Below are 27,088 nucleotides of genomic sequence, written 5' to 3' on the forward strand. Positions count from 1 at the left end.
ACATCGGTTGTCTCGTTTTGGCATGGGCCGTGTGTGGCGTTGGCGTGGGAGCGGTGTCTGGGTCTGTGGTGGTGCCGGTGGTATCTCACGAATGGCTCTGGCGACATGGCCTTAGGCTCACTCGAGTGTAGCCCACCATCTAATTCCATTGTTTGGCCCACAGTCTTGATCTATACGTGACTTTTGGCTCAGGTGTCAATCAGAAGTGGCCTCTACGCGCTTTAATTCCGGGACGACCCGGCCCATGGCCTCATTTAGAAGTGGCCTCTTTGGTGGTCCCACTCAGGGGTGGCTGGTCCCACGGTCTCGTCGTTCAGCGGTCCCCTGGCCCCCGCTGTCTCATTTACAAGCAGCCGCAGCTCCACCGAGCGCCGGGCTTCGCGGCTGAGTCTCGCGGGCGGCGAGCGAGCGAGCGATCCCGCCTGGGGAGCGAGCCGAGCGGAGCAAATCATCGCGCTCGCGGTGAGATTGTCACGCACTTTTGCGGCGCTGTAATTGCTCACGTCCCTTAATTAGTCCCGCGCTCTTCTGGGCGTGCGGCGCCAACGAATTAATACCACCGCAGCTTAATTATTTTTTCGCCACTTTTAGAAAAATCCCTTTCGTTTACATTAACTAACCCCCCCCCCCCCACTGAGAGTGGCGCGTTCGTAACGGCCCCCGCGCGTAACGCTGCCGTGAAAACAAGCGCCGAACCACGACGATGGCCGGTCGTGATGATGATGATGATGGTGATGACGACGACGGTGCTTCGGTAGTAATAACAATACTTAGGAGTAACAACACGCAGAGGGGCGCTCTCAACCGCCAGGGCAAGGCGGCTCTTTCGTGCGTGCAGTCATCTGTGACGGTGCTGAGACCATCAAGCTCCCGACGCTTGAATGCCAACCGGTTTCATTATGGGCGGCCGAAACCCCGGATTCGAACCGTGGATATCCGCTCCCGGGCCACCGTAACAACCCTGCAGTCCTGAGGCGTCCGATAATCTGGGTTGGCATTCGGGCAGGCGCCGGTGATTAAACCGGGTTCTCAAGTGTAGTGATGGTCTCAGCCGGGGTCACCAATGACTGGGCAAAGAAAATGTAAAAAAACACAAATTTGGTTGAGATTAGAAAACATTTATGTTTCGGGGTTCACGTGTTAGCAGGGTGGGTGGGAAAGTGGTGCTGCCCCATTTGTACGGGAGCCAAGGGTCAATTGCAGGGATCTGGAAGATGTCTCTGTGATGTCCGCTCGTGCGCGGAAACCACACGGGGCAATTGCATTGCCCTGCGAGAGATCCTGACTTGGCGCCGGTAGCGCCGGTAGCGCCGTCAGGGTAACATTGCTTAGGGGTGCTGGGTGGGGGTATATTTAAAACTCCTGAGCCGTGCTGCTCGAGAGCGGTCCCACGATTGGCGTGATCGAGCAACAGAACCCAACCTCTCCTCCGCGCGATCGGATTCCAAAACGCGCAACCGCAACAGCCGTCGTTTGTCCGCTCGAGACCGCGGAATGCCACATTGTTATGGCGACACATCGCCCCGACATCAATTTTAATCACCGGCCCCCCGCGGCAGTCGGTCTGCGCGCGCGCGCACGCGACGTCCGGGTGTCTGTCCGCCTGCCTGTCGGCCTACGCCTGGCCGTTTGTCAGGCTCGCTTGGGCGGTGCCGGCGGGCGCTGTCCGTAGCTGGTTCCCTGTCCGTAGCTGGTACCCTGTCCGTAGCTGGTACCCTGTCCGTAGCTGGTACCCTGTCCGTAGCTGGTACCCTGTCCGTAGCTGGTACCCTGTCCGTAGCTGGTACCCTGTCCGTAGCTGGTACCCTATCCGCCGTGCGGTTGCCGCGGTGGCCAACGGGCTGCGTGGCGGCCGTGCGGGTGTTTGGCGCGAGCTGGCTGTCTCATTATCAAACCCGCCGACCGCTCGCTCTGCAAATTGATTCGCGGGCGGAGTGCGGTTTTCTTGTCCGTGTCGCGGTGTTAACAGCGACGTAAACGATGCGATTTTCAACGTTTAATTAACGGAGGCATTGTTTTCATCCGAGACTTTAATAGCAGTTTGTGAACCGGTATTTCTTCACTGGCTTTGGGGGTTGACGTTTTCTCATTAACTACATGTGCACACGTATACGCATATACGCACGGAGACAAAGATCCCCCATATAGCCTTAACAGACTGTAGGGGCAAGTGCTGTTCACGAGTAGCACATATGAAGGCCGGCACGGCACACGGAGGGGGTGGGTGGCCAGCACCACGCCCGGCCGCCTTTGTCTCCCGAGTGCCGATGTTGACACACCGCACCAGGTACTCATTTGAAGCTGAGTAGACCTAGGGGAAGCCCAGGACCGGTTCAGATAATCGTCACTGGTGGTGGCCGTGAGCGGGAATCGAACTCTGATCTCCGGGTTCGTAGCGCTACACGCTGACCGCTACCCTACCGCTCCCCACACATCTAGACACTCAGCCACACACGTACACGCTCGCTGACAAGGTCCCGCAAATTCATGTCGTCTTGACCTGGAAGCGGTGTCTAGACAGGAGATGAGCGTGTGTTAATGTGAATGTGCGTGCTGGAGATGTGAATATCCATTGACGGAAATCGCTTCTTACGGGTCTGGATGCAAGCATCGACTTGCATCGCATGCAGCGCAGTCAGCTGTTTATAATCCTCGTTTGCTGCGGCTGGAGCGGTGGTGCAATGATCCCCGCACTGCGTCCGTGGACCCAGCAGCCCGAGTCCAATTCCTGGCTTGGAGAAGTATGGTCAAAGCCCCCCCCCGCCCCCCCCACGAACGATACGGAATGGGGAGGCCTTCATCCCTCCAGTGGATTTATGACAGAGTTCATCGTTTTTTTCCCCACCGCAATTGCTTCTTCCACACGCAGAGAGAATGGCGAAAGGCAAAACAACGGAATGATTCCTAAATTGAATCCTGACCTTGCTTTGGGACAATTCATTGATTTGTGCAAGGGGTGAATTATTACACCCACACCAGCTGGGCTGGCGAGAGAGACGGAGAGAGCGGTGGGTGTAGCGAGAGGGTGGTGGAGAGAGATAGAGCAGTGGGTGAGAGTGAGTGAGAGTGTATGCTTGAAGGTGAGAGGGGGGGCGTACATGAGCGAGGGAGAGAGAGAGGCAGCCTCATGCTGTACCAGCTGGCCTGACGAGAGAAACGAGGAGAGAGCGGTGGGTGTAGCGAGAGGGTGGCGGAGTGAGATAGAGGAGAGAGATGAGAGAGACAGAGGGAGAGAGAAAGCCTCATGCCCTTGTGTTGCCGTATTAGTTGTGCCCGTAGTCATGTAATTGCACTAACAGGAGGCCAATTGGCATGTGCTGATTACAGCTCATTAGAATAAAGCTCTCAATTACAGGTTGGGTTAATGGCACACATGCAAATGAGTGATGGCTGCTTCCGTGCGTTCGCGTGCGTGCGTGCATGTGTGCGTGCGCGCGTGGATTCCTATTTATCAGCTCCTGCGCGGGAGGGGAGGTGTTTTTATTTTTTTCGGAAGTAGAGAAAATAATATATTCCTCTCCCTAATCCAATTAATGATTAAAGTTACCAGAAAAACACACACACACACACGAGTGAAATACAGCGGCTCAGAGTAAGTGGTTTAAAATGGCGAGAGGTCAGGCTGTGATAATTGCTGTCATTAAAGCAACCGCACCGGTCCAGAGGCGCTGGCGATGTCGCGTTCCGAGGCTGCCGTCCGTCGCCTTCGCCGCTCTTGCCGCCGCGACAACCGCCCGCCCGCACACGCGTGTGCGGGGAGCCGCGGGCGTCTCCGGCGAGCGGAGCGTGTGCTTACTCTTTAGCTCGACGAGATGGTAACGCGTGATCATCCCCTCCTCATCCCCCCCTCCTCCCCCCCTCCTCGCACGGACGAGATGTGTGACGCTGCCGGTAGTGCAATCCGAAGAAAGTCAGAGAAGGGGCAGAAAAAATTATTGATTGGGCATCAGCGCTGCGTACGTAGGATTGTGTGGTCACGCTGTATATCTTTACCGTGTGTTAAAGACGGGCTTAACCCTGCCACGGTAATGTGGAATGTATGCCGCTTGTTCACGTCTCCCGACAGGCTATGAGTGCAAGAGCTGTTCCACGTGTGTTTGGGCTGTTCCGCATGTTGTTAGAAGAACATGCGGTAACAACCCGAAACGGTAGTTTGCATTCCACATTAGCATGGCAGGGTCCGGCCTGCGCACGGCACGACCGTTGCTTATCGGAATGTGCGGTTGAGTCGATTGACCCCGGGGGGATGGTTGGCCCAGTTGGCCCCACAGCCGGGATTTGAACTTGCAACCTTCCGCTCGTTAGTCAAAGTGCTCTAACCGCAGAGCCACCTGGCCAGATTAGAATCTTGAAAATCCGCGCAACAGGAGGCGGTCGGGATGGGTCACGGGTCAAAGAGCCCAGCCGGCACCGCTGAGGGCTTGGGTTTGAATCCGGGTTTCAGCCGCCCATGATTAAACCCAGTTCCCGAGTGTAGCGAGATTAGGGTCTCGGCCCAGTCACCAACCACTGCACCACCGATTCGCATGGTTGGCCCACCACGTACGGTGCGAAAGAATTTCAACATACATACATATATACTGCACGGAAAAAACAACGCATTTAATTTGGTTTATTGCTGGCTCAATGTCAGCTCTGCGAAGTTTAAAAGCTACATCCCTTTGGCTTACAAAAATGTCCCTGTAGCAACGCGTGTAAGACCGTGCTGTGTGTGAACAAGAGGTCACTGGGCGCGATCTCAGAAGTCGTTCTGTGATCTCAGCTTCTCGAACACACGGAGGGCGTTGCGCTGCGCTGCAAAGATTCCCAATTGGATTCTTCATCTCGTGACGTGACGCCGATTGCGCAGTGGGAATTATACTGCGGAGGACAGAAACTAACGAACAAGAAATTCAGGCATGAGACAAACCCCCGCTCCCAACGCTAACACTTTTAGAGAATAACCCCCCGCGGTTTGCCATTCGGCCGTCGAGCCGGCCGCTAGCGCGATGTCCTGGACATCTGTGAAAAACAGCTTCGTCGCTCATCGGATTTCCTCCAGTATACATTTTAAAAAAATCCGATTCTGCCACGGCCGCCGTCGCCGCCGCGGCGGGGCCAAGATGGATCGGCCACCGGCACCAGCGGGCGGGGAGACGGTGGGGCCGGCGCTGGGGCTGACAGCCGTGATTGCTGGCAGGTGTTTTGTTGGTTTTAAACCCCCCGAATGCCGTAATTGGGTGCCCGGAAGATTTGTTCCGCGACGTCGCGGCGTATAAGTGATTCCCCGGGGCGGCCTCCGTGGCGTTTTATGTATAAATACGCGTGCGTGCGTGCGTGCGTGCGCGGTACGTGAGATGGAGATGTGATGCTCAGTGGGCGGGCGGGTGGAGCACCGTGCCGGCGGCTCGCTGATGGGATGAATCACACTTTAATGAGCGGATTGATTTAGGCCGCTCCAATCGATGGGAAAGAGAGGGACATTTTTTTTTTTACCAAAGTCACATTTAACATAGAATTTTTTTAAAAACCAAATAGCAACACCGAGAAACGCGAGCGCCACACGCCAGCAGGACGAGCGCGGTGACGAGCGAGGAGCCTTCGGACACGGAGCAGCGTTGGCGCCGCACGAGAGAGACAAAACGCTCGGGGGGGGTGGGGGGTGGATGGGCTGGCGTCGATTCCGATGAGCCGCTTCGGGGTGCCGCGGTGGCGAGATGTTAACTACCTCGCCTGGTATACAGGAGGTCGTGGGTTCCATTCCGACCCTGACGATGCCTGCTGTATATTTGGAGTTTGCGTGTCTCTCTGCCCATGGTCGTGTGGATTTTTCTCCGGGTCCTCTGGTTTTTCCCCAGACAAGTAGAATCAACTTCACGCTTTTAGAGTGTTTGGCTGCTTTGAATTTCCACTCGCTGGTAAGCCACTTGGTTGAGCTATCGTTTGGGGCCAGGTCACTTCTGAACAAGACCCGCATCGCTCAGTGGCGCCTTACCTGGTAAAATAAAAAATAGTTTAATCGCGATTTGATTCGAGAACGGGGGACGTGTTTTCTTTGTCTCCGGTTTCTCCCTCCCGCTTGCACGGTCCCCCCGCCGTCGCCGGGCCTCGTGCTTCCGCTTCATTCGTTCCTTTGGACCTCAGTCTGACTTTTGCCCTCGGTTTTTACAGCTTCTAACTGATCGGTGGGTGAATCGATACCGGCCCGGTGAGCTCCGATCACACGCCCTTGGTTCGATTTCTCGCCGTTCGCGCAAAACCGGCGCTAGGGTGGGCCCTGTGCGTCCTCGGAGAGGGCGGCTCTCCAGGTCGTGTCGCGAGATCGAAGCGGATCATCGCACCGCGCTCGTTAAAGGTCTCTTGGAGGGGCACGATCCTCCGCACCGCCAACACCGCCTGCACCTCCACAACCACAGCCACTACTCGTGCCAAACATGTGGAAGCCCACACTTACCCTTCCCAACCCCCACCGTCTCCCTTGACTCTTTCCCTCTTCCACCGCCACTAACACAGCCACCACCACGACTACCACCACCACCGCCATCATCACTCCCACCCCCTCTGTCATCCCCGCCGCCGCGCCGCACCGTCTCTCCTCCTCTCTCTGAGCGAGTGCGACAGCTCGCGTGCACGCACGCCGCTCACATACTAAGTGTTTCCGCTCGCTCGCTCGCGCACACTCTCTCTCGCTCGCTCTCTCGCTCTCTCTCTCTCGCTCTCACTGCTCTTCGATGTCCTCACAAGGGCACTTCTCTTACGTTTGTGAAATTAAAAATATATGCGCGGCTGCGTGTGTGCGTAGACACGATCTGACTTGCATCTCCGCTCCCCTCCGTGTCTCTGCCTCTGCCCCTCTCTCGCACTCTTTAGCGCGCGGCATGTTGCGCTCTCCCACATCGGCCTCTTTTGTGTCTTTTTGTTCTCCCTCGGTGTCTCGCTGTGTCTCTCTTTCTCTCTCTGTATTTGAATTCCCATCCATGTCCCTCTCTCTCGTTGTCAAGCTCTGAGCCCCATATCGCTCCGTGTCTGTTTTTGTCAACATTTATATTCACCCGTTGCCCGTCTCTCTGTCTCTCCACGTCTCGAATATTACTCGGCCCATCTCCGTATTCATCTATATATCTATCTTGCTGTGTTTTGCCCCTGTGCTTGTCCACCCCTCTCTCTTTCCCTGTCTCTCCGTCCCACTCACTGTCCATCTATCAGCCGCAGCCTGTGCTGGGCCGGTTATGCGAGAGCAGCCGATCGAACGGAACGACCCGGAAAGCTATTTCACGTCCGCCGTTCGTACTACGGGACGGACGGACGCACATTGCGCGCACGTCCGCCCATGCGTGCAGGGGCCCCGCACGCTCGTACGCCGCATCCCGCGGCAGCTGGGAGCCCAGAGGCGCAAACAAAGGAAGCGCGGCGCGAAATATCAGCGCGCGATAATGAACGGTGCCGGAGGGGCGGCGCGGCGATCGGCACGGCGATGAGCGCGCGCTCTGTGAAGCCGTGCGCAGCCGAGTTCGATTCCCGGCCACGGCAAACGCCGAGTTGGCCATGAAGGGTTGTTTGACCATACTTCACCGCACTGGTGAGCCCGGGGTGGGTGAGGGAGCTAGGGTAAGGGGCACCCACGAGGCCAGTGTGGGCGGAAGGCAACTCGTATCCGCGCGAGAGCCGCAAGGTATCGCGGATGTGGTGAATCGCGGCTGTGGAAATAATTCCCCTGGCCCGTCGACTCGGGACAAAGTCTGCTGAGATGACGCCCTGACAATAGGCGGCCGCTGACAGCACTGCCTCTCAGCAGCAGCAGTAGCTGTAGCTGCTGCTGCTGCTGAGAGCTGGAGGAGGGCTGGGGAAGGCTGGAGGAGGGCTGGGGAGGGCTGGGGGAGGGCTGTGGGAGGGCTGGGGAGGGCTCCGGGAGGGCTGGGGGAGGGCTGGGGGAGGGCTGGGGAGGGCTGGGGGAGGGCTGGGGGAGGGCTGGGGAGGGCTCCGTGAGGGCTGGGGGAGGGCTGGGGGAGGGCTGGGGAGGGCTGGGGGAGGGCTCTGGGAGGGCTGGGGAGGGCTGGGGGAGAGCTGGGGGCACCTGGCGCGATCGAGGAAAATGTCCGCGATGGAATCCGCGGCTTGTGCGAGGGTTTCTTTAATACATTTTTACCTTCTATGATGGTGACTATTATTATTTTATATATTTACGTCTTTTTTTTTTACTTCGAGCGACCCTCGCGAGCCAGGTGCGTCGCAGACAATAGCACGCTCATGTCGGCGGTGGCGTCTCGCGATCTCGGTCCGCCGAGTACGCTCGCCACACCTGGCGGGACGTCGCCCCCCCCCCACCCCTGAAAGGAGCGCACGTCGCCTCGCAGCAGGAACGTCTCGGCGCGTTCCGATCCGCTACTGAAACACACCGGCGGAGAGGCGTTTTTAGAACAGTACGTCTTCTGTCTGTGTGTGTGTCTTTTTGGCAACCCACAACCCCGTGATGTTATCCGGATGGCGCTCTGTCCGCGCCGTGGCCGGTCGGGAGCGCTCGCAGCGTAACGACGACGGCGGCGATGGCGGCGGCGACGGTGGGAGAAGCGCGCGATTCGCTTGCGCGTTGTTTGGTTGTTACGCGCGCAGCTCGACGGCGCGTTGTGTGCCGAGCGTGAGATTTGATTTTGCCCTGCCGGGCTGAGATCGCCAGCTTGGTGGCGAGATGTTGCCTACCTCGCCTGGTATACAGGAGGTCGTGGTTTTTTATCCCGACCCTGACGCCTGCTGCTGTATATTTGGAGTTTGCGGTGTCTCTCTCTCTCTCTCTCCCCGTGGTCGCGTGGATTTTTCTCGGGATCCTCCGGTTTTTCCCCTCGACATTTAGAATCAACGTCACGCATTGAGAGTATTTGTCTGCTATATATTTCCACGTGATAAGCCACTTCGTTGAGCTATCATTTGTAGCCAGGTCACTTCTGAAAAAGAGCTACATAGCTCAGTGGGACTTACGTGGTAAAATGCAAAAATAGTTTCTAGTTCTTAGTTGAATCACGTGTGGCGGCTGAAACCCAGAGTCGAACTCAGGATCTCGGAGGTTCCGGCTCGGCGCTCTGACCTTTAAGCCCACCCGGCCACCCGGTTGCCTCCAGTCGAATACCGTTCTTGGAATGGCTTTTGATTCTTTAGAGCTTTTGAGACGATGTGGGTTTTTCTTTTTTAAAGCGTCATCCTGGCGTGAAGCACCAACCTCGCCTCCAGTACCGGAGGAAACTCTCGTTTGCTTTCATGAACACACCCGTGAAAGCGAACGCGGATCACTTTAGCTCAGATACCTCGATGGGATCGAACGGCGGTCGCCGTAACAGGACTCCGTCAAAGCGAACGACGCCCCCCTTTAGTAGAGCGCCACGAGAGAGTGCACGGCGCTTTGCCGTATCAGCAAAAGGCCACGTGGAGTGTGGAAGGACTCGCTGCTGGCAGGAGGTCACAGGACAGACCCGGCTGCCACGGGTCAACTGACTGGCGAATGCACCACCTGTGCTCTCTCCTGTGCCAACTTGCTGCGTTTTATCCACCCAGCGCTCCGTTTGTTGTTGTGGGCTCCTTCCGCTGTTCTTGCTGGAGGGCGACTGCCTCCAATTGCCCAGTGGCGTCCTTCACGAACAGAGGCCGGTCTTGACACACCGTCGGCGCCACTTCAAGACCATCCCCTGCTGCCTTCAAACGGGGCGAACTGGCCTCTTCCCTCTCTTGGATCTTATTTAATTCTGTTTCATGGCTTTTTTTTGCGTGCGCGTGCACGTGTGCTCGTGCACGTGTGCGCTTGCGTGTGCCACCGCCGTTGACGCTGCCTCCCCCCTGCCGCCCCCACCCCCCGCCGCCCCCATCTGGCGAGCGCTCAAGTTTGGCGGTGGCTTATCCTGACGGCAGCCAGAGCTCCCTGCCGGCAAGCAGCGCGGCCACGCGGAGGGGAGGGTAGCAGTGGAGACGGCGGGGGTGGGGGTGGGTGGGGGGCTAACGGAAGGAGGAGGGAGGGCGGCTGTAACGGGAGCTGTGGGTTTTTAATGGAGCCGTGTAAGGGGCTGCCGTTAAGTTATCTGAGCGCCAAGGGAGCCGTGTGTGAAATCGCCTGCATTAGTCGTTTGTGTGCGTGCGCGAGTGCGTGGTGGTTGTGTTCACGTGCGCGTGTGTAAGTGCTTGTCCTTCGGAGCAGTGGTGCGGTGGTTAGGGCACTGCGCTACAATGCTGGACACCTGGGTGTGATTCCCAGTGATGGCTAACATCAGATACCTGAACTGACCCTAGGGACCCCCCGATGTCGAGCTCAACTCGGCCTGCAGTGAGTGCCTGGTGCAGTGTGTAGACTTTGATACTGGGGAGATGAAGGCGGCTGGGCGTGGTGCTTTCTACGGCAACACCATCTTAATGGCTTTAATAGGCTCTCGCTAACAGCACTTGCCCCAACGGTCGATACGACTACATGGTGGATCTTTATCTTCTTGGTAGAAGACCTGCATCTCCCTCGCGTGCCGTAGCTGACCCTGAATAGGCGCTCGCCATGCTGCACGCGGGTGTGCGCGCGTGTGTACGTGTAACCTCTGCATGCGGCTCCATCTAAAGCCTGGACGATTGTTTTATTGAGGCGAGCAGCCGGCCTTTGTCTTGCCTGCTCAGGCCTTGCCTTGGCTGTCCAGGCCTAGGCTTGCCTGTCCAGGGTCCACAGCCCTTGGTGAAATAAATTACAACAACAAAAAACTCTTTGTGATTAAAAATCCAAATTGAACATTGGGTAATGTTCAAATTGCATTTGCTGCCCTGCGACCTGGCTGAATGAGAGAGGGAGTTGGGGTGACTGAAGGACCGTGTGTAATATCCGATTCTCGAGCGTATTATCAACTAAACGGCAAGCTGAATTGGTAATAATTGGCGCGTTTAAAAAACAACTACACGCCAAGTGACGATTACACTCATTCGGCTGCGTCGGTCGGATGGTGGAGGGTCTTTCTACACAAATTTGGCCCAGAGTGTTCCGTGGCCTAACCCCGGAAAATCAATCGTCGATCGCTTCCTTCCGGTTTTTCACGTCGTAATGAGTAGCAAGTCCGTAAGTAAAGTAAAAAAAAAATTCCTCGTAGAGGTGGGCCCGCAGCTGCCGGGCAGGCGCATCCTCGGCAACGCTCGGAGCGATTCGGCCAACGACGTAACCGGGACGGCCGGCGCGACGCGGACGACGCTCGCCGTGCCGCCGATAGGACGCCACGGGGCAAAAGGCCATCGCGGTCCAAAGTCCTTCATTACCTCTCCTTCTCGGTGGGCGGCGACTCAAGGAGACTCTCGCTCGGAGCGGAGGCCACGCGGGGACACAAATTAAAGGACGAGGCAGGAAAAAAAAGCTACGGCCTCGTTTAATATGTTTTACTGTGGCGGCCAGGCGCTCTGAGATGCCCGCGTTGCGATGTGAGCGCTACCGACGGACGAATGGACGCGAAGCAGAGGATTTAATTTTGTCAAACGCCGGCTAAATCTGTCACATATCTCGGTTTTACATTTCGCTGAGATGGGTGCGCCGCTTGAAGTGTCCGCCTCAGTCGATATCCGAGATGATTTGAGTGGGTTTGATCATTTGATTACTTCATTGATTTTGTGATTGTTGATTGGTTGATTTCCTGACTTTGTTTTTTTACGTAAGATTCTGAGCACTGGCCCATGAATTGAGCAACGGTTCTCATGAAAGAGAGATGCCGGCGATGGTGATGGCAGGGGATCCCAGAGTGGAGCAGTGTGTGGGAAGAAGCAGAAAGAGAAGCGTTGTTATCTCGTGTGGCGAGCGAGGGAATGGGTGAGTGAGTGAGTGGGTGATTGAGTTGGTGAGTGGGTGGGTGGGGGTGGGCGTGTTGTGACCTGCAGCGTGCTGGATGAGACGATTGACTGATCGCTTGAGTGATCGATTGGATTAAAATCGCTGACACCTTCCTCTGGCCCCTGTTCCTCAGGTTGACCTCGGGCTCCCGGCCTCCACCGCTTCGTCGTCGTCATCCTCGTCGTCCTCGTCGTCCTCGTCGTCATCGTCGTCATCGTCGTCTCTGTGCTCCTCGTCGCCCTCATTACCCACGACGCTGGTGCTCTCGGCGGCGCAGGGGACTCAGGGCAAGCCGCCCCCCGCGACCCCGTGCCCCGCGGCGACCCCGATGCTGACCCCTGTGCGGGGGTCGGAGGTCAAAGTCGAGGCACCCGACGAGGACGCTGAAGAGGTTTCGGCGGCGACGACGTCCGGATCCGGCGGCGGCGCCGCGAATCCCGGCGCCGCCGCGCCGGCGTCGGCGGGGACAGCTGCCGGATTGACGATAGCGCCGGGGCTGCCGGGGCTGCAGGGAGTTTCGCCGGCGCCCGCGGTGGCGTTGTCGGCGGCCGCCTCCGGCCGGCGCCGCTCCGTCGGCGTGAACACGTGCGAGGCGGGGACCCTGACGGAGCCCGAGAGCCTCGGGCCCTGCGAGCCGGGCACCAGCGTGAGCCTCGAGGGCATCGTGTGGCACGAGACGCACGGAGGTGAGGTTCGCTTGCGCGCCGCGGCGGCGGCGGCGGCGGTGGCAGTGGGAAAGGGGGTGAACGAGCCAGAGTGTTGTTGGGGGTGCGGAGTAGGAGGATGGGAAGGATGTGGGGTGGTGGGGGCGGGGTGGGGGCGGGGTGGGGGGAGGGCAGCGTGGCAGGAAGAGCAACGCGCGAAGGAGCCACGAAATGGAACAGGGGGTGGGGGGTGGGTTGTGGGGGGTGGGGGTTGCAGGAGACTGCGAGGGTTTGGAGGTCCGTGGGGCTCGTTGGGAGGGAGATCCGAGCGTGCAGGTGGCCGGGGTGGTGCGTTCCGCCGTGCGGTGCGCCGCTCACCACTGCCGTGTGTTTTTCCACACCGCGCCGAGCCGCTGCTGATGTGTTTGGTCAGCGGTTTGCCGATGTTCCAGCCTCGTGTTTCCCACCGAAAACTCACCGTGGAAAAGTTGACTGGATTCGTCTTTGCTGACTTTTCTGTGGGAGGTGTGGAAGGGGTCGTGGGGGGAGGGAAAGGGGGGGGGCTCTTCTTCCTCCGCTTTCTCCCGTCCAGCCCCGAATGCCACTCGGTCCACTCGCCGCTTCCACCACCACCACCGGCTGGTGATTGCCATCGTAACCCATCTGTTGTTGATGCTTCGCTGTCACTCCTCTCTGCTCTCATGCTTCCTCCTTCTCTTCCTCCTCGTCCACTCTATCGGTCTTGGTGGAGAGATGGGTGGGGGTGCAGGGGAGGGATTCTGAGGGGAGGGGGACGTGAGGGGGGGGGTGGTGGGTAACATTCTTTGTTTACCGCACGTACGACCCCGGCGCATTCGGAGAATCCGTCGCTCGGCTTTGTTTTATTTTCGCTGGCGACCGCCAAGGAAAGAATAACAACTCCCGTGCCAAGGTGCGGGGAATGTGCGTTGCAGTCGTTTCAGGAATTAAAATCGCGGGCGCCGCTCGGGCCTTGAGCCATTGCGGGGCGGGCCGCGTGCGAGCGGGCGAGCAGAGAAGCCACTGGAACTGGACTTCCTTTCCCACACGAGCGGGCGGGCAGGGGAGCGGGGGAGCAGGCAGGCAGGCGGGTGGGCAGGCGGGCGGGGCGGGCAGGCAGGCGGGCAGGGGAGCGGGGGGCGGGCAGGGGAGCGGGGAAGCGGGCGGGCGGGCAGGCGGGCGTGACACCGTCGCACCTGCAAACAGAACGAGCGACCGCGGTGGAGGGACCGCGACGACGGAGCGAGTCGCCCCCTCGGTAACGACCGACCGCGCTCGTTAATAACGCATCGACTGAATTAGTGCCGCGGCGAGCGGGGCAAGCGGCCGATCGATTCATTTTCACGATCCTCGCCGCCGACACAACCCTGGGCGGCGTTCAAACGCTGAGCGGTGCGCGAGGGAGCGCGCGTGAGCGGGCGTATCCGTGTGAATGGGTGTGTGTGGATGTCTTTGTCTCTGTTCATTTGCACGCGCGTTGTGTGTTGTGTGGAGCGGCGGCATCGCGGTTAGCGCGCTGCATTATGAACCCAGTGACCGAGTTTGGTTCCCGGCCACGGCTGACACGAGTCGGCGAGTGGCCTCGGAGTGAGTAGCCGGTGCGGTGTCTTTCACCATCGCTGGGGAGACAAAGCCAAGCAGGCGTGGCTCTGGCCACACCACCCCCACGTGCGGTGCATGCAGCCCTTGGTCGGTGCTCGCTGACAGCGATAGCCGCGACGTTCTTTGTCGACCACACAGAGGAACGGAATCCTTGACGGCCGTAGCTTTTGCCGCGCGAACGACGGTCGGTCGCCGACCGCCGGGGGGAACGGTGGCGGTGCCGAGCGACGGGGTGATAAGGGGCAGGAAGTGAGAAGGGAGTTTCGGAGGGAGAGGAAAAAGGAGAGGAAATTATTGGAGAGCGTCGCCGTCGCGACGAGGGAAGAGAGCGTGGCGGTTACGGACGCCGGGCCGGGTAGTCGGCGGTGCGGGAAATCGCGCGGATCGTAAATACGGCGCTCCCCCCCCACCACCCCCCCCCCCCCCATGGGACCGTGTCCGCGGCAAGAGAGGCAGAGATCGGGGGGGCCCCAATGGGACGGTGGGGGGGAGGATAATGCCGGGGTAAGCGCAGTCCGTCAATTACGGAGCGATTTGCCGAGGTCATTAGGTCCGTGGAGAGGATAAATAGAGGAAGGCGGAAGGCGGAATTAAAATAATAATAATGAAAGAAACGAATGCATAATAAATATGAAATGATTTTTTTTTTGTCGTAAGGCAGATATTGTTTTTTGACCGCGCCGAGCGCAGATGGATTTCTGAGAGGTTTAATATCCAGCCGGTAGAGAGATACGGCGCAATTAGATTTGCGGGAGGCGCGCTGGAAACCGCCCCCCCCCCCCACAGCCCCCCGCCCCCGCGCGGTAATTGCGCGGCTTTGTTAGGCGCGCGTCAACGCGCAAATTGCGTTAGCGCTCGCACAGGAAAATAAAAAATAAAATCACCCGAACGAAAGCTTCGCCGTTAACAAACGTTCACGGAGCGGTGGCGGCCAAGGCCAGTGAGCTCCGTGAGCGGTGAGCGCTGCGCTACGAACCAACCACGCAGAGACCCGGGTTCGATTCCCGCTTGTGGCCACCGCCACCAACATCGTTGACGATTACCAGAACCGAGCCTGGGCCGCCTGTAGGTCGACTCAGCCTGAACCGTTGGATGCACCCCGTCTGCATTGGCCATCAGGGTTGTACGACCATACTTCACCACGCCGGTTGGTCAAGCGGGGAGGTCCGGGACCGGTTCAGATGTCACTTTCCACTGATTGGCCAGGATTTGCCGCGGCCAGGATTTGAACGCTGCTCACCCTGGATTGCTATTGCATCGCATTGCAAACCACTGTTCCAATACTCCAGCCCTTCTGGACAATACATAACTTTGTCAATCCACTGCTGGATGAAGGCCTTCTCTTAGCCTATCCTATTTTATTCAGTTGTGCTTTTGTTATTGCAGGATTTGAAATCCGGATAGATGTGTCGGCCTGCATGCAGCAGGAGACTTGCCATGGCTGATGATGATGATAACGATTCCTCTCATCGAGTGTAAATTGTGGCAGCAGGAGATGGGTTGACACGTCTGCACAGCTCTGTACAGGTGGTAGATACAGGTGCAGCCCTGCAATGTCTTGCTCACGCCACTGCTGGCAGACAGAAAGAGAGAGAGAGAGCTCTCGGGAACCCCTTAACCTCCCCTTTCACGCTGCCCAGTACACGTCCTGGGCAGAGGTCGGAGTACCCACACTTTACCCCACCGCGCACGACCCGCCCCTCATTGTGCTGTGGTGTTAAAACCCTAAACTACAACTTTTTATTTTGCCACGCAAGGTCCCACTGAGCTACATAGCTAAATTTCAGAAGTGACCTGACTACCACAAAACGAAGTGGCTTATCATCATCATCACGTGGAAATATATGGCAGCAGCCAAATACTCTAAACGCGTGATGTTGATTCTAAATGTGGAGGGGAAAAACCGGAGTAGGACCCGGAGATAAAGCCACGCCGTGACCACGGGGAGATACTGCAAATCACAAATATGCAGCAGGCATCGTCAGGGTCGGGATCGAACCCACGACCTCCAGTATACCGGGCGAGGTAGTCAACATCTCCCAGCCACTGCGGTGCTAGCGGTGGCGCAGCGCGCCCGCGGGATGAGTAATGCGCCGCGAGGGGCGGGGCGACGCAGCCGGATTAATCTCGCACAAATAAATAACGGCGCAATAATGGACTCCACTCGCCACCTAATGAATCAAGCGGGGGAGGGGGGGGGCTGGTGGAGTCTCCGTTCCCCGGGGGGAGCGGAGGGGTGGTGGCGATGGGGGGGGAGGTGCCGATGGTGATGGAGGGCAGCGGGGGTGGCGGCGGTGGTCACGAGGGTGGTGTTGACGGTGGCGACGGCACTGAAGTATGGCCGGTCGGCGGGGCTAATTGTGGCGACGGTCGCGGCGGCGGCGGCGGTGGTGGTGGCGGTGGTGTTGAACGTCGTTCTGGTCGAGGTGGCGGCAATGGGAACGCTAGCTCGGACGTCGACGCGAGGGAGAGAGCTTTTCCAGCTACAGCAGGGACGACGACGACGACAAAGAGGAGGATGAGGGTCCTCCGTTTGACGAGGGTCGATACGGCAGCAGCGCCACGGCCCAGTGCGGAATCCCTCTCCCTGGCTCCATCTCTCCACGGTGGCCACCGTCCTGTGTCTCTTGCTATCTCGCGCCTCGACTCTGGAACGAGGTTTTTTTAAATGTTATTTTTATTTGTCTCGCTTCGCTCAATGCCCTTCAGGGCTGTCAGACCATGAGCTGGTGGCGGTGGCGTGGCAGGAAACACTGCGGGCCGAGTGTGTGTGTGTCTGCGTGTGTTTGGGTGAACCTGTCATATGGGCTCGCTAATAGCACTTGCCCCAAACGCCTGTTGAGGCTATACAGGGGATCTTTGTCTTTGTACGTGGCGTGAATGTGTGTGTGTGTTATCAGTGTGCGTGTGTTTGTGATTGATTGGGTGAATGTGTGTTTGCTATGTGTGTGTGTGATTGGGTGTGTGTGTGTTTGCTGTGTGTGTTGAGTGATTTATAATTATTGATGGTTGATAGAAGCAGGGGCTGGTGGTCGGTGGTTTCGGCAATAAGGAACACGCACGCCCCGTGCCGCGAATTAACACACGGATGTGAAACGTGCGTGCGTGTTCATGCACCGCATTATGCACCCAGGGTCTTGAGTGCAAATGAATTTATAATGTTTATTTATTTTCGGAATTAATGAAAGTCAGCCCATCACCCCCTTCGACGAGTTTGCCATTTCAGCTCCTTTTTGCTCAATCTGCCGAACGTATTCATGCTTTTTGCTCCCTGATTGGCAGTCATTACGCGGTTCCAGACGATGTGTCGGGCGCGTTAACGACGCAGTGGGATCCGTGTTAGAACTCCGAAGTGGCGTTTCCGCTCGGGGCGTGCTGTGTGTACGTCGTACGTACCTACGTTGAACTTCTTTCGCACCCTACATAGCCAACCGTGCTCATCGGAGGTGCAGGGGAAGGAAAACAAACTAAACGCAAAACGCAGTTTTACAGAAATGAGTTTTCAATCGAGATGATTTAGAAGTGCACAGCTCCAGTGGCTTCCTAAGATCGGAAGGAAGAGCGTTCCAGACGGCCGCAGAAGCGCGTCTGAACGCGCCGCGCGATGCGGTGACCGCCATCTTTGTTCGACGGATGAGCCAAAAGCCGCTGCTGCTGCTGCTGCGAGGATGACCGTGGTGGTTTATGCGCCTCGACAAAATCAGCGAGGTATTGTTTGGTTCATTCGTGGCAAGCACTTTGTGTGTAATGAGTACGACCATATGACGTATCCTCCTGCTGCTGCTGCTGCTTCGGAAATTGCGACACAGTTGGAAGTAACAAAAATAACGCTCGATATGTTTGTCCTGAAGAAGCGCTGTTGCCTGAAACTTCTGGCCAATTACTTATTGTGTTGGCTACTCTGGGCGTATGTAGTCGGTCCGTCAACCGATGGGGCCTGCGGTCCGGTCGAGGGGGAGCAAGCGGCGATGCTCAGTAAAATCCCGCGTGTTGGACTCGTGCCCCAAGTCGCCCGGTATTCAGTGGCGACGCGCCAACGTTTCCATCATCGTCGTCATCAGCGGCAATAACAGCGGCGCGGATCGCCGGAGCGATGCGTGGGTTTGCGTCGGGCGTTCCGACAGGCTCGCGCGTCTGCCCGGTTTTGTGTGCCGGTGCAGCTTGGTGGTGATAGATCTCCACTCTCCGTCAGTGCAGACAGCGTGGAGCGCACTGTGCGCGTTTATGCTGGCACGGTAGGGAGCGCAGGTGGTGCATCCGGCAAGTCATCTCGCTCAGTCAACCCACGGCACTTGGGTCTGTCCCGTGACCTCCTGCCGTCAGCGAGCCTTCGACACTTGGCTTGACGGCCTCAAAGGGCACCTAGCCTGGCGCAAGCGCTGTTGTGATGTCACGTGCCTGTTGGTGTTGTGTGCGTTACGCATATCTTTTGGGGGGGGAGGGCGGTGGCGCAGCGGTTAGCGCACTGCGCTTCAAGCCGGGCAACCGGAGTTTGATTCCCCACCACGGAAAACACCATTGGCAAGTGATAATATAAAATCTGAACCTGTCTTGGGCCACCCTTAGGTCAACTCGGCCTCAAACTAGCACCTGCCTGGCGCATTGTGTGAGCATAAGCGGGGAGACAAATGCAGCCAGATGCGGTTCTAGCCAACCACCCTCTTGTGGGTCGTGCCAGTCCTAAATAGGTGCTCGCTAACAGCACTTGCTTACTCCAAACAGCCGGGAAGGCTATACGGGGGGGGATCTTCGTCTTTGTGCAAATCATCATCAACATCATCATTATCGGACAAAATCCACGCAATGCTGGATGAAAGCCTGCCCCAAGCCGTCGTCATCTCCATCCCCGGATATTCAAATCCACCCGGCACCTGCACTCGAGCCGACTTCGTAGCTCCGTCTCCGCGGCATTCCGTCCTTCCTCCGCCACGCCGTCGTTCGTCTTGCCCGTCGACCACCGCTCGTCCCCATCTCGTGACGCGCGCCACCGTGCGTGCCACCGTGCGTGCCACCGTGCGTGCCACCGTGCGCGCCACCGTGCGCGCCACCGTGCGCGCGCGCGTTTGTGTTTCGCAACGGCCGTGTTTTCTTTCACTGCTGTCCGCGTCGGACAGCGGAGCTGCACAGCTGCCGCAGCCCTCGACCACGGCGCTCCGCCCCGTTGTGAAATTAAAATAAAAAATTACCAACGACCGCTTCTCCAGATGTGGCCCCATCTCTCAGACAATGCCGCTCGCCCTCTCACCCGCAAATTCGCTCGCCCACTCGCCCGCCCGCCCATCGAAACAATGCCTCCCTCTCTGCTCCCACGAGAGTGCTCGTTTCCACGCACGTGCGTGTGCACGTGTGTGCGCCTGTGGGGAGCGGTGGCACAGTGGTTAGCACGCTGCTCTACGAACCCGGCGAACCGAGTTTGATTCCCGCAAACGGCTAACACCGGTGACGATTATTCAAAGCTGTCCTGACCTTCCCGCCAGGTCGACTCATCCTCAAATGAGTACCTGGTGCAGTGTGTAAACATCGCCACTTGGGAGGCAAAGGCGGCCGGGCGTGGTGTTGGCCACCCACCCCCTCGTGTGCCCTGCCGGCCTTCATAGGTGCTCGCTAACAGCACTTTCCCCAACAGGCTACACGTGAGATCTTTGTCTTGTGCGCACAAAGCATTACAAAGACAAATATTCCCCCCCATAGTCTTTCGCAGGCTTTTGGGGCAAGTGCTGTTCGTGAGCACCTAAGAAGGCCGACGTGGCACACGAGGGGGTGGGTGTCCCGCACCACGCTCGGCCTTTGTCTCCCTACTGGTGACGTTTACACACCGCAACAGATATTCATTTGATGCTGAGCTGACCGAGGCAGAGGGTCAGGACTTGTTCAAATATCCTCCACTTTTATTTGTTGAACTCAGGTCACGGGGGTCGTAGCGCGGTGCGCTAACTGCTACGCCACCGCTCCCCATTACAACAACAACAACCGCCGTTCACAGTGATAGTCACCACGGCGCTTGTGCCAGGTTAGGTGCACTTAAAGGCGACCCATCACATTACACCCCCACGGACACGCGGACACGTGTGTGCGCGTTTGTTCGCGCTCGCTCTCCCGCCCGCCCGCTCGTAAGGCCACGAGCCGTGACGAGCGACGGGAGAATTTGGACGCAGCAGCTTAGATGAGAGGAGGAATCCACCGCGCGCGTTGGGGTCGCGCTCCGGAACGCACGGGGCGGGGGTGGGGAGTGGGGGGAGGGGGTGCGGGGTGCGGGGTCGCCCTCCTCTCATCCGCGGCGCTCGCCCCTTGAGACGACGACGAGCGGGGGGAGGGGGGGGGCGTGGAGGGGGTGGAGGGAGCCGAGATTGGCGGCGGCGGCGGCGGCCTGCAAGGTGGTGGATGGGGGAGAGGGAGGGAGGGAGCGAGGGAGTGAGCGGGTAGCAGTGATGGAGGTGGCGGCGAACTGGAGAGGAGAGGCACGGGGGAGGTGGGGAGGTGATGTGGTGGCTGGCGCTCAGCCCGTCGTAGACCCGCTGGCAGGCGGCCAAGAAGCACTCATTACGCATTAATAACAAACAGAACCTGGGCAGGTCACGGCAGGGAAACCATTTCCTCGTGTTATTGCTGCGCCGCCGAGAAATTCAGCCGCGACGCCTCCTTGCGCCCGCTCGCTCGCCCGCCCGTTCTCCCACTCACTCACTCGCGCTCTCTCTCTCATTCGCTCACCGCCACGGTGGCGAGAGGTTCGCCTAGTATACTACAGGAGATCGTGGGTTTGATTCCGACCCTGACGATGTCTGTGTTTTTGGAGTGGATTTTTCCTCGGGCCCTCCGGTTTTTCCCTCCACATTTAGAATCGACGCGGATTCAGAGCAGTTCGCTGCTGTACATCTCCACGTGATGATGAGCCACTTCGTTGACCTCTCATTTCTGATGGCCAGGTCGCTTCTGGAAAAGAGTTACACAGCTCAGTGGCGCCTTACCTGATAAAAAAAAAATTGTTTAGTTGACTCGCTCGCTCGCTCTCTTATTCTTTCGCCGGATCTTTCCGTTTTGTGTACCTCATCTCTCTCTCTCTCTCACACTCCCTCTCTCGCTGCTGTTTCACTCGCTCGCTCTCCCTTACTCTCTCTCTCACGCTCTCTCTCTCGCTGCTGTTTCACTCGCTCGCTCTCCCTTACTCGCTCTCTCTCACGCTCTCTCTCTCGCTGCTGTTTCACTCGCTCGCCCTCCCTTACTCTCTCTCTCACGCTCTCCCTCTCGCTGCTGTTTCACTCGCTCGCTCTCCCTTACTCTCTCTCTCTCACGCTCTCTCTCTCGCTGCTGTTTCACTCGCTCGCTCTCCCTTACTCGCTCTCTCACGCTCTCTCTCTCGCCTGTGCCATCTCTCATCATCCAAAAGGGATTCCCCCCCCCCGCCCGCGCAGAAATCCCTCTGTGATAGCGCTCGTGTGTGTTTTTATGAGAGGCGCTCTTTGTGTTTTGAGGTGTTGGTTCACAAAGCGGCTGGGATTGTCACGGGGAGATGTCGGTGGGGGGTCGTGGGGGAGTTGTTTTCTTTGGGTCGCCGTTTTTTTTATTGTTGTCTCCAGTTTCCTGCCACCGTCTGGAATTTGCAGCAGCAGCAGCGTTGTTCTCAAAGTGGTGCACCCCGTTGTTATGACGGGTGGGAGGTAGGGGGAGATTTTCTTTTTTTTTAAAGAAAATTCAATGTGGGATGTGTGCACCGCTCCTTTGTTTCACTTCTGCCACGGAGCAAGCCGCGCCAAGCACGCAGCTCCCTCACCTGGCTCGACGCGCGATTCCTTGACGAGTGCTCCGGCTGGCTCCACGTTGCCGCGTTTTGCGCCACACGTAACCGTTGGGATTGGCTGCCTAGTATTGGTCTCCGCCTCCCCGAAAAAATCCGTCTCTGCACCGCATGCCGCAGCCCACAGGGAAGTTCTGTAGGTTCGTGAAATTATTCCCACCGACCGCGGAGGGACGACGGTGGGCCGAGTCGACCGCGCGCACGCTCGTACGTGCGCACGTGTGAACGCGCGCGCGTGTTTGCGTGTGTGTGCTTGTGTGCGTGTGCCCGCCCCACCATTGCCGCGCAGGCATCCTGGTGGTGAACGTGACGTGGAGGAACAAGACGTACGTGGGGACGCTGCTGGACTGCACGCGGCACGACTGGGCACCGCCCCGGTGAGGCCGCACTCCCAGCACCCACGGTTTGATCGGCCGCACCGAGGCGTGAAACGGCGACACGGGTTTGCAGAGCGACGGAAGAAACTGTCGCCGAGCTGGGCCCGCGCGGCCGCCTTGTCGATTGATCGCCGGTGTCGCCGTCCACTGGACTTGTTCGACACCGAACGTTCAGCCGTCGCCTCCGGGCCACGGGACGTTGCGCTCACGTTAGACCTTAGACGGGTCCCAGCGAACGCCGACACCGGCTACCAAAACAAATTTTTGCCGGGGGGACAAAACCTTCTTTTTGCTCCTCAGCCTGAACGACGGATTCGGTCGCTCCGGCTTTGGGGGATGCCAAATAAATGGCCGAGCCATCGAGGGCACGAGGCTGTGCAGCTGCACCGACGCCCAGGCTACCCAGGGGACGGGGTAATTAGACAGAGGGTGACGCCCGCCTCCACCCCATGAGTCGCTTGCATCGGGGCACTTGCGAACGACGGTGCTCCACTGTAGGAGACATCACGCCGGCGGGCGCGAGATGACAACGCCGTCGCTGACTTCCCCCTCCCCGCATCCCCAAACCCCCGCGCGGTCGATACAATGCCACCAGCGTCCCCACCACCATCATTGCCCCCCCCCCACCTCTTACCCCCCACATCACCGCTCCCGTCGCCGGAAAACCGTGCGCGCGGAAGATAAAAAAAAATTGAAGGAACTCCAAAAAAAATGAATTAACGGGGGCCGCTTCAAAGGTTACTGCTGACAGTGCACGATGAATGTGGAGCTGCAATTTACGGCGAAGACGAGAAACCCGGAGCGAGCTTTGATCTCATTAAAGACGTCGGCGCGGCGCGACGAGGAATAAAAGCATCGGCAGGAAGCGCCGCAATCCGTGAGCGTGGCGACATGGCTTCCTCTGCCCGCCCGTCTTTCATTTCGCCGTTTAAACATCGCAATGTGCCCCATGTTACTTAAACTCGTCGGGGGGCATTGACACCGAGACTCCGAGTTGAATTAGACTTGGACCGGTGAGGGGGGGGGGGGGTTTAATGATTTAGCTCGCGACACTCGGCGCGTTGGTTACCGCGCGAGGCGTTTTGCAAAGTCATCGTCGTCGTCGGTAACGCTCTGCAGGGATGGTGGTCGCGGTTCGCGTTGGCAGCAATGGTGGCGCGCTCTCAATTCAGGGATTGTAACATTTTCACTGAACTTTTCCGCGCAGCAAGGCGACGTTGAGACGACATGAGCGTCTTTTGCAATGTTGACCCGGTACATAAAAATATACACACGCACACACACACTGACGAACACTTTTCCTGCTCAGAAATAACTATACGTATAGAACTGAACCTCACAGGCCTCTCTTGCAACATTTAATGACTCGGTGCTGCTGCTGCTGTGATGGCAGTGGGTGCACAAGCAGAGTTAACAACGCCACTGTCCATAATAAATGTGTCCTTAACCCACCGCCACCCGACACAGCCAATTAGTAAGGTTTGTCTCGTAAACAAAACATGCCAACTAGTTACTACTTCAGCACACCGGCGTGTTGGAGGATAAACCCACAACATTTACCATTTGAGTACTGTCACGTTTTGCTGGTAATTACATACGGCTTCATCGGGCGATTTTGCCAGAAATGACAACGTCGTGTTAAACTGCCAATGGGACCGCCACCCGGTTTAAATAAAGCACAAGGCACCAAGTTAGACAGCGGGCGACCGCGTACGATTGACCGAAACACGCCGACTGACCCGTCGCTCTCCCCGCGTCCGGGCCCCAGGTTCTGCGAGTCGCCCACAAGCGACCTGGACGTGCGCGTCAACCGCAGCCGCTCCAAGCGCGGCCGCTCCGTCTCCAGCACGCCGGTGAACGAGAGCGCCGTCGCCGCGGACGGCGCCTGCCGGAGCGGCGCCGCTAACGGCGGCAAGGGCAAAGGTGGCACCGGCGCCGGCGGAGGGGGCGGCGGGGGAGGGAACGGGGGCGCGGGGGGCGGCGCCGGAGGAAATGGAGGCGCCGGCGGCAATGGCGGCAACGGCGGGGGAAACGGCACCGGGGGCAGCGGCGCCGGGGGCAACGGCGGAGGCTCCAACGGAGGTGCGGGCGGATCGAGCGGCAGCCGGCGCAAGGCGACCGTCAACGGCACGGCCAACGGGCGCAGGACGCCGCCCCAGAGCGCCGGCGAGGACGTCAAGGCCGGCCTGGTGACGGGCACCGGCAGCGCCGGCGCCGGCGGCGCCAGCAAGAGGAAGGCGAAGCCGCCCAACGAGCTGGAGCTGTCGACCGGCGCCGAGGACGGCCGCAACGGCGCCAAGCGGTCGCGGTCCAACTCGGCTCAGGGTGGAGCGGGCGTTGGTGGCGGCGGCGGCGGCTTTGGGGGGGCGGCGTCGCAAGCGGCCGGGGGCAGCACCCCGGTGACGTCGCCGCAGGGTGCGGGCCCCGGCACCCCGCTGGGGCCGCCGCAGTCCCCCGCCCTCCTCGACTGCCCCCACCCCAGATGCAACAAGCGCTACCGCAACGCCAACGGCCTGCGCTACCACCAGACGCACGCGCATTCCGACCCCGAGAGCCGGGCCGAGGACGAGGCCGACAGCGAGGAGAAGGCGTCGGACGGCGAGGAGCGGCCCCCGGGCGCCGCTTCCAAGGGGGCCGCTCCGACTTCGTCTCCGTCCAAGGGCGGAGGCGGCAGGGAAGCGTCGCGAGGCCGCCCGGAGGGCCCCGCGACGCCGGCGGGCCGGGCGGGCCACGGCAAGGCGTCTGCGAGGCGGAAGGAGGAGCCGGAGGAGAACGACGAGATCCCGGCGATCGCGAACATCGCGGCGGCGCTGGAGGCGTCGCTGGATGGCGACACGAGCCACGAGATGCCCAAGCTGGAGATGGAGGGGCGGCCCAACTGCGCCGCCGGCAAAGCCGCCGAGCCGGGGGACAGGGGAAAGAAGCAGGGCGGCGGCGGCGGCGGCCGGAACGACAAATCCTCGCCGAAGCCCAAGGCGGTCCGGACGATCGCGCCGGCGCTGCCGCCGCCCCAACTCGTGCCGCTGTCCGCGGCGGCGGCCGCCCCGCTGCCCGCGACGGCGCCCGAGTCGCCCGTGGGCGGCGGCCCGGCGGGGCTCCCGCCCTCCCTGTCGCCCGCGTCGCTGCCACCCGCGGCGGGACCCCCGCTCAAACCCATCCAGCCCAAGCCCCTCGACGCGCTCGGGCAGCAGCCGGCGCCGTCGTCTTCGTCGTCTTCGTCGTCCAAGGACAAGAAGAAGAAAGACAAGAAGAAGAAGGACAGGGACAAGGAGCCGGAAGGTCCCAAGACGTCGGACGCGGCGGTGGCGGCCACCGCGGTCGCGGCCGCGGCAACGCCGTCGCCGCTGGCGCCGGTGGCGGCGACGGCGGCGGCGGGGCCCGCGCCAACCCTCGGGGAAGCCGGCCCGCCGGGCCCCGCGTGCCCTGGAGAGTACCTGGCCAAGGTGGAGGGCCTCGTGAACGGCCTGGGGGAGGCCCACGAGGTCAACCGGCTCGCGAGCATCAAGGCCGAGGCGGCCAAGGTGTACAGTTTCTCGGACAACGCGCCCAGCCCGTCAATCGGCGCCACCGCTTGCTGCGCCGGCGCGCCTGTCAAGACGGCCGTGTCGCCCCGCAGCAACCGGCACCAGCAGCCTCATCCCCAGCAGCAGCAGCAGCAACAGCCGTCGGCCGGCATCGGCCTCGTCGGCACGATCGCGTCACCGGCGAACAGCCGAGGGGCCGGCCCCGGGCAGGACTCGCCTGCCGGCGCCCAGCGTTGCCCCGGCGAGCACCGGTGCGCGCCGCCGCTACCGCCGGTGATGGTGAAGGCGGACGCGGACAGGCAGTCGGCGCCCACCACCGCCAGCCCCGCCGCCTACTCGGACATTTCGGACGTGGGCTCGGACGGCGGCGCCGGGGACGGCGGTCGGGTCCGGGGGACGGCGCCGCCGCCTCCGGGACCCTCCGCCGGCTGCCCCGCCGGCATGGCCGCCGCCGCAGCCGCCGCCGGCGCGGGGCAGCCGTGCGAGCAGACGGTGGGCGGCGGCGGCGCCGAGACGCGCGACCGCCCGCCGCCCCAGCTGAAGAAGGACGCGGACGCCGCCCCGACGTACGGGCAGCTCTACGGCGACGGCGGCGGTTACGGCAAGGCCGGGGGCGGCAACGGCGGCAACGGCGGAGGAACGGCGCCGGCGGCGGCGCCGGACCCCAAGGTCGTCGCGGGTCCGCACCCCGTGCGGGTGAAGCTGGAGCCCGAGGAGGAAGAGACGCTGAAGAGCGCGGCGGAGGCGAAGGCGACTAAACGCGCGCCGGACCTCACGTTCTGCCACCACCAGCATCAGCAGCTGCAGCAGCACCTGCAGCAGCACCTTCACCACCAGCACCTGCAGCAGCAGCAGCAGCAACAGCAGCAGCAGCTGCAGCACCACTTGCAGCAGCAGCATTTGCAGCAGCAGCACCAACAGCACTTGCAGCAGCAGCAGCAGCAACAGCAGTCGGTGATTCAGCAGCAGCAACAGCAGCAGCGGTCGTCGCAGGCGCTGTACTACGGGCACTACGCCTACATCCCGGGCCTGGGCTACGTGGAGCAGGGCTACCAGCAGCTGCTGGGCAACTCCGCCAACTACCGCCACTACGAACGATTCTACCAGGAGCAGCACCGGCTGGCGGCCGCGGCCGCCGCTGCCGCGGCATCCGAAAGGGGCATCACCTACCAGGTGAGGGGGGGGGGGTCACTGTTGGCCAGGTGAGGGGGTCTCTGCTGGGCAGGTGAGGGGGGGGGGTCTCTGTTGGTCAGGTGAGGGGGGGGTCTCTGTTGGTCAGGTGAGGGGGGGGGGTCTCTGTTGGTCAGGTGAGGGGGGGGGTCTCTGTT

The 27,088-nt window shown here is 59.9% G+C and overlaps 1 protein-coding gene across 3 annotated transcripts in view; it reads left to right on the forward strand.

Annotated features, from left to right (window-relative positions):
- LOC144931035 (uncharacterized) overlaps window positions 1-27,088 on the forward strand; it is an 85,712-nt gene that overhangs the window by 52,418 nt on the left and 6,206 nt on the right. For all 3 annotated transcript variants that reach the window (XM_078854916.1, XM_078854918.1, XM_078854917.1), the window contains exons 3-5: window positions 11,937-12,489; window positions 22,149-22,236; window positions 24,005-26,933. In XM_078854916.1, coding sequence (XP_078711042.1) covers window positions 11,937-12,489; window positions 22,149-22,236; window positions 24,005-26,933 — 3,570 coding nt within the window. The remainder of the gene's footprint in view (window positions 1-11,936; window positions 12,490-22,148; window positions 22,237-24,004; window positions 26,934-27,088) is intronic.

The sequence above is a fragment of the Lampetra fluviatilis genome, chromosome 3 (assembly GCF_964198595.1).
Source record: "Lampetra fluviatilis chromosome 3, kcLamFluv1.1, whole genome shotgun sequence".
Classification (NCBI taxonomy): domain Eukaryota; kingdom Metazoa; phylum Chordata; class Hyperoartia; order Petromyzontiformes; family Petromyzontidae; genus Lampetra; species Lampetra fluviatilis.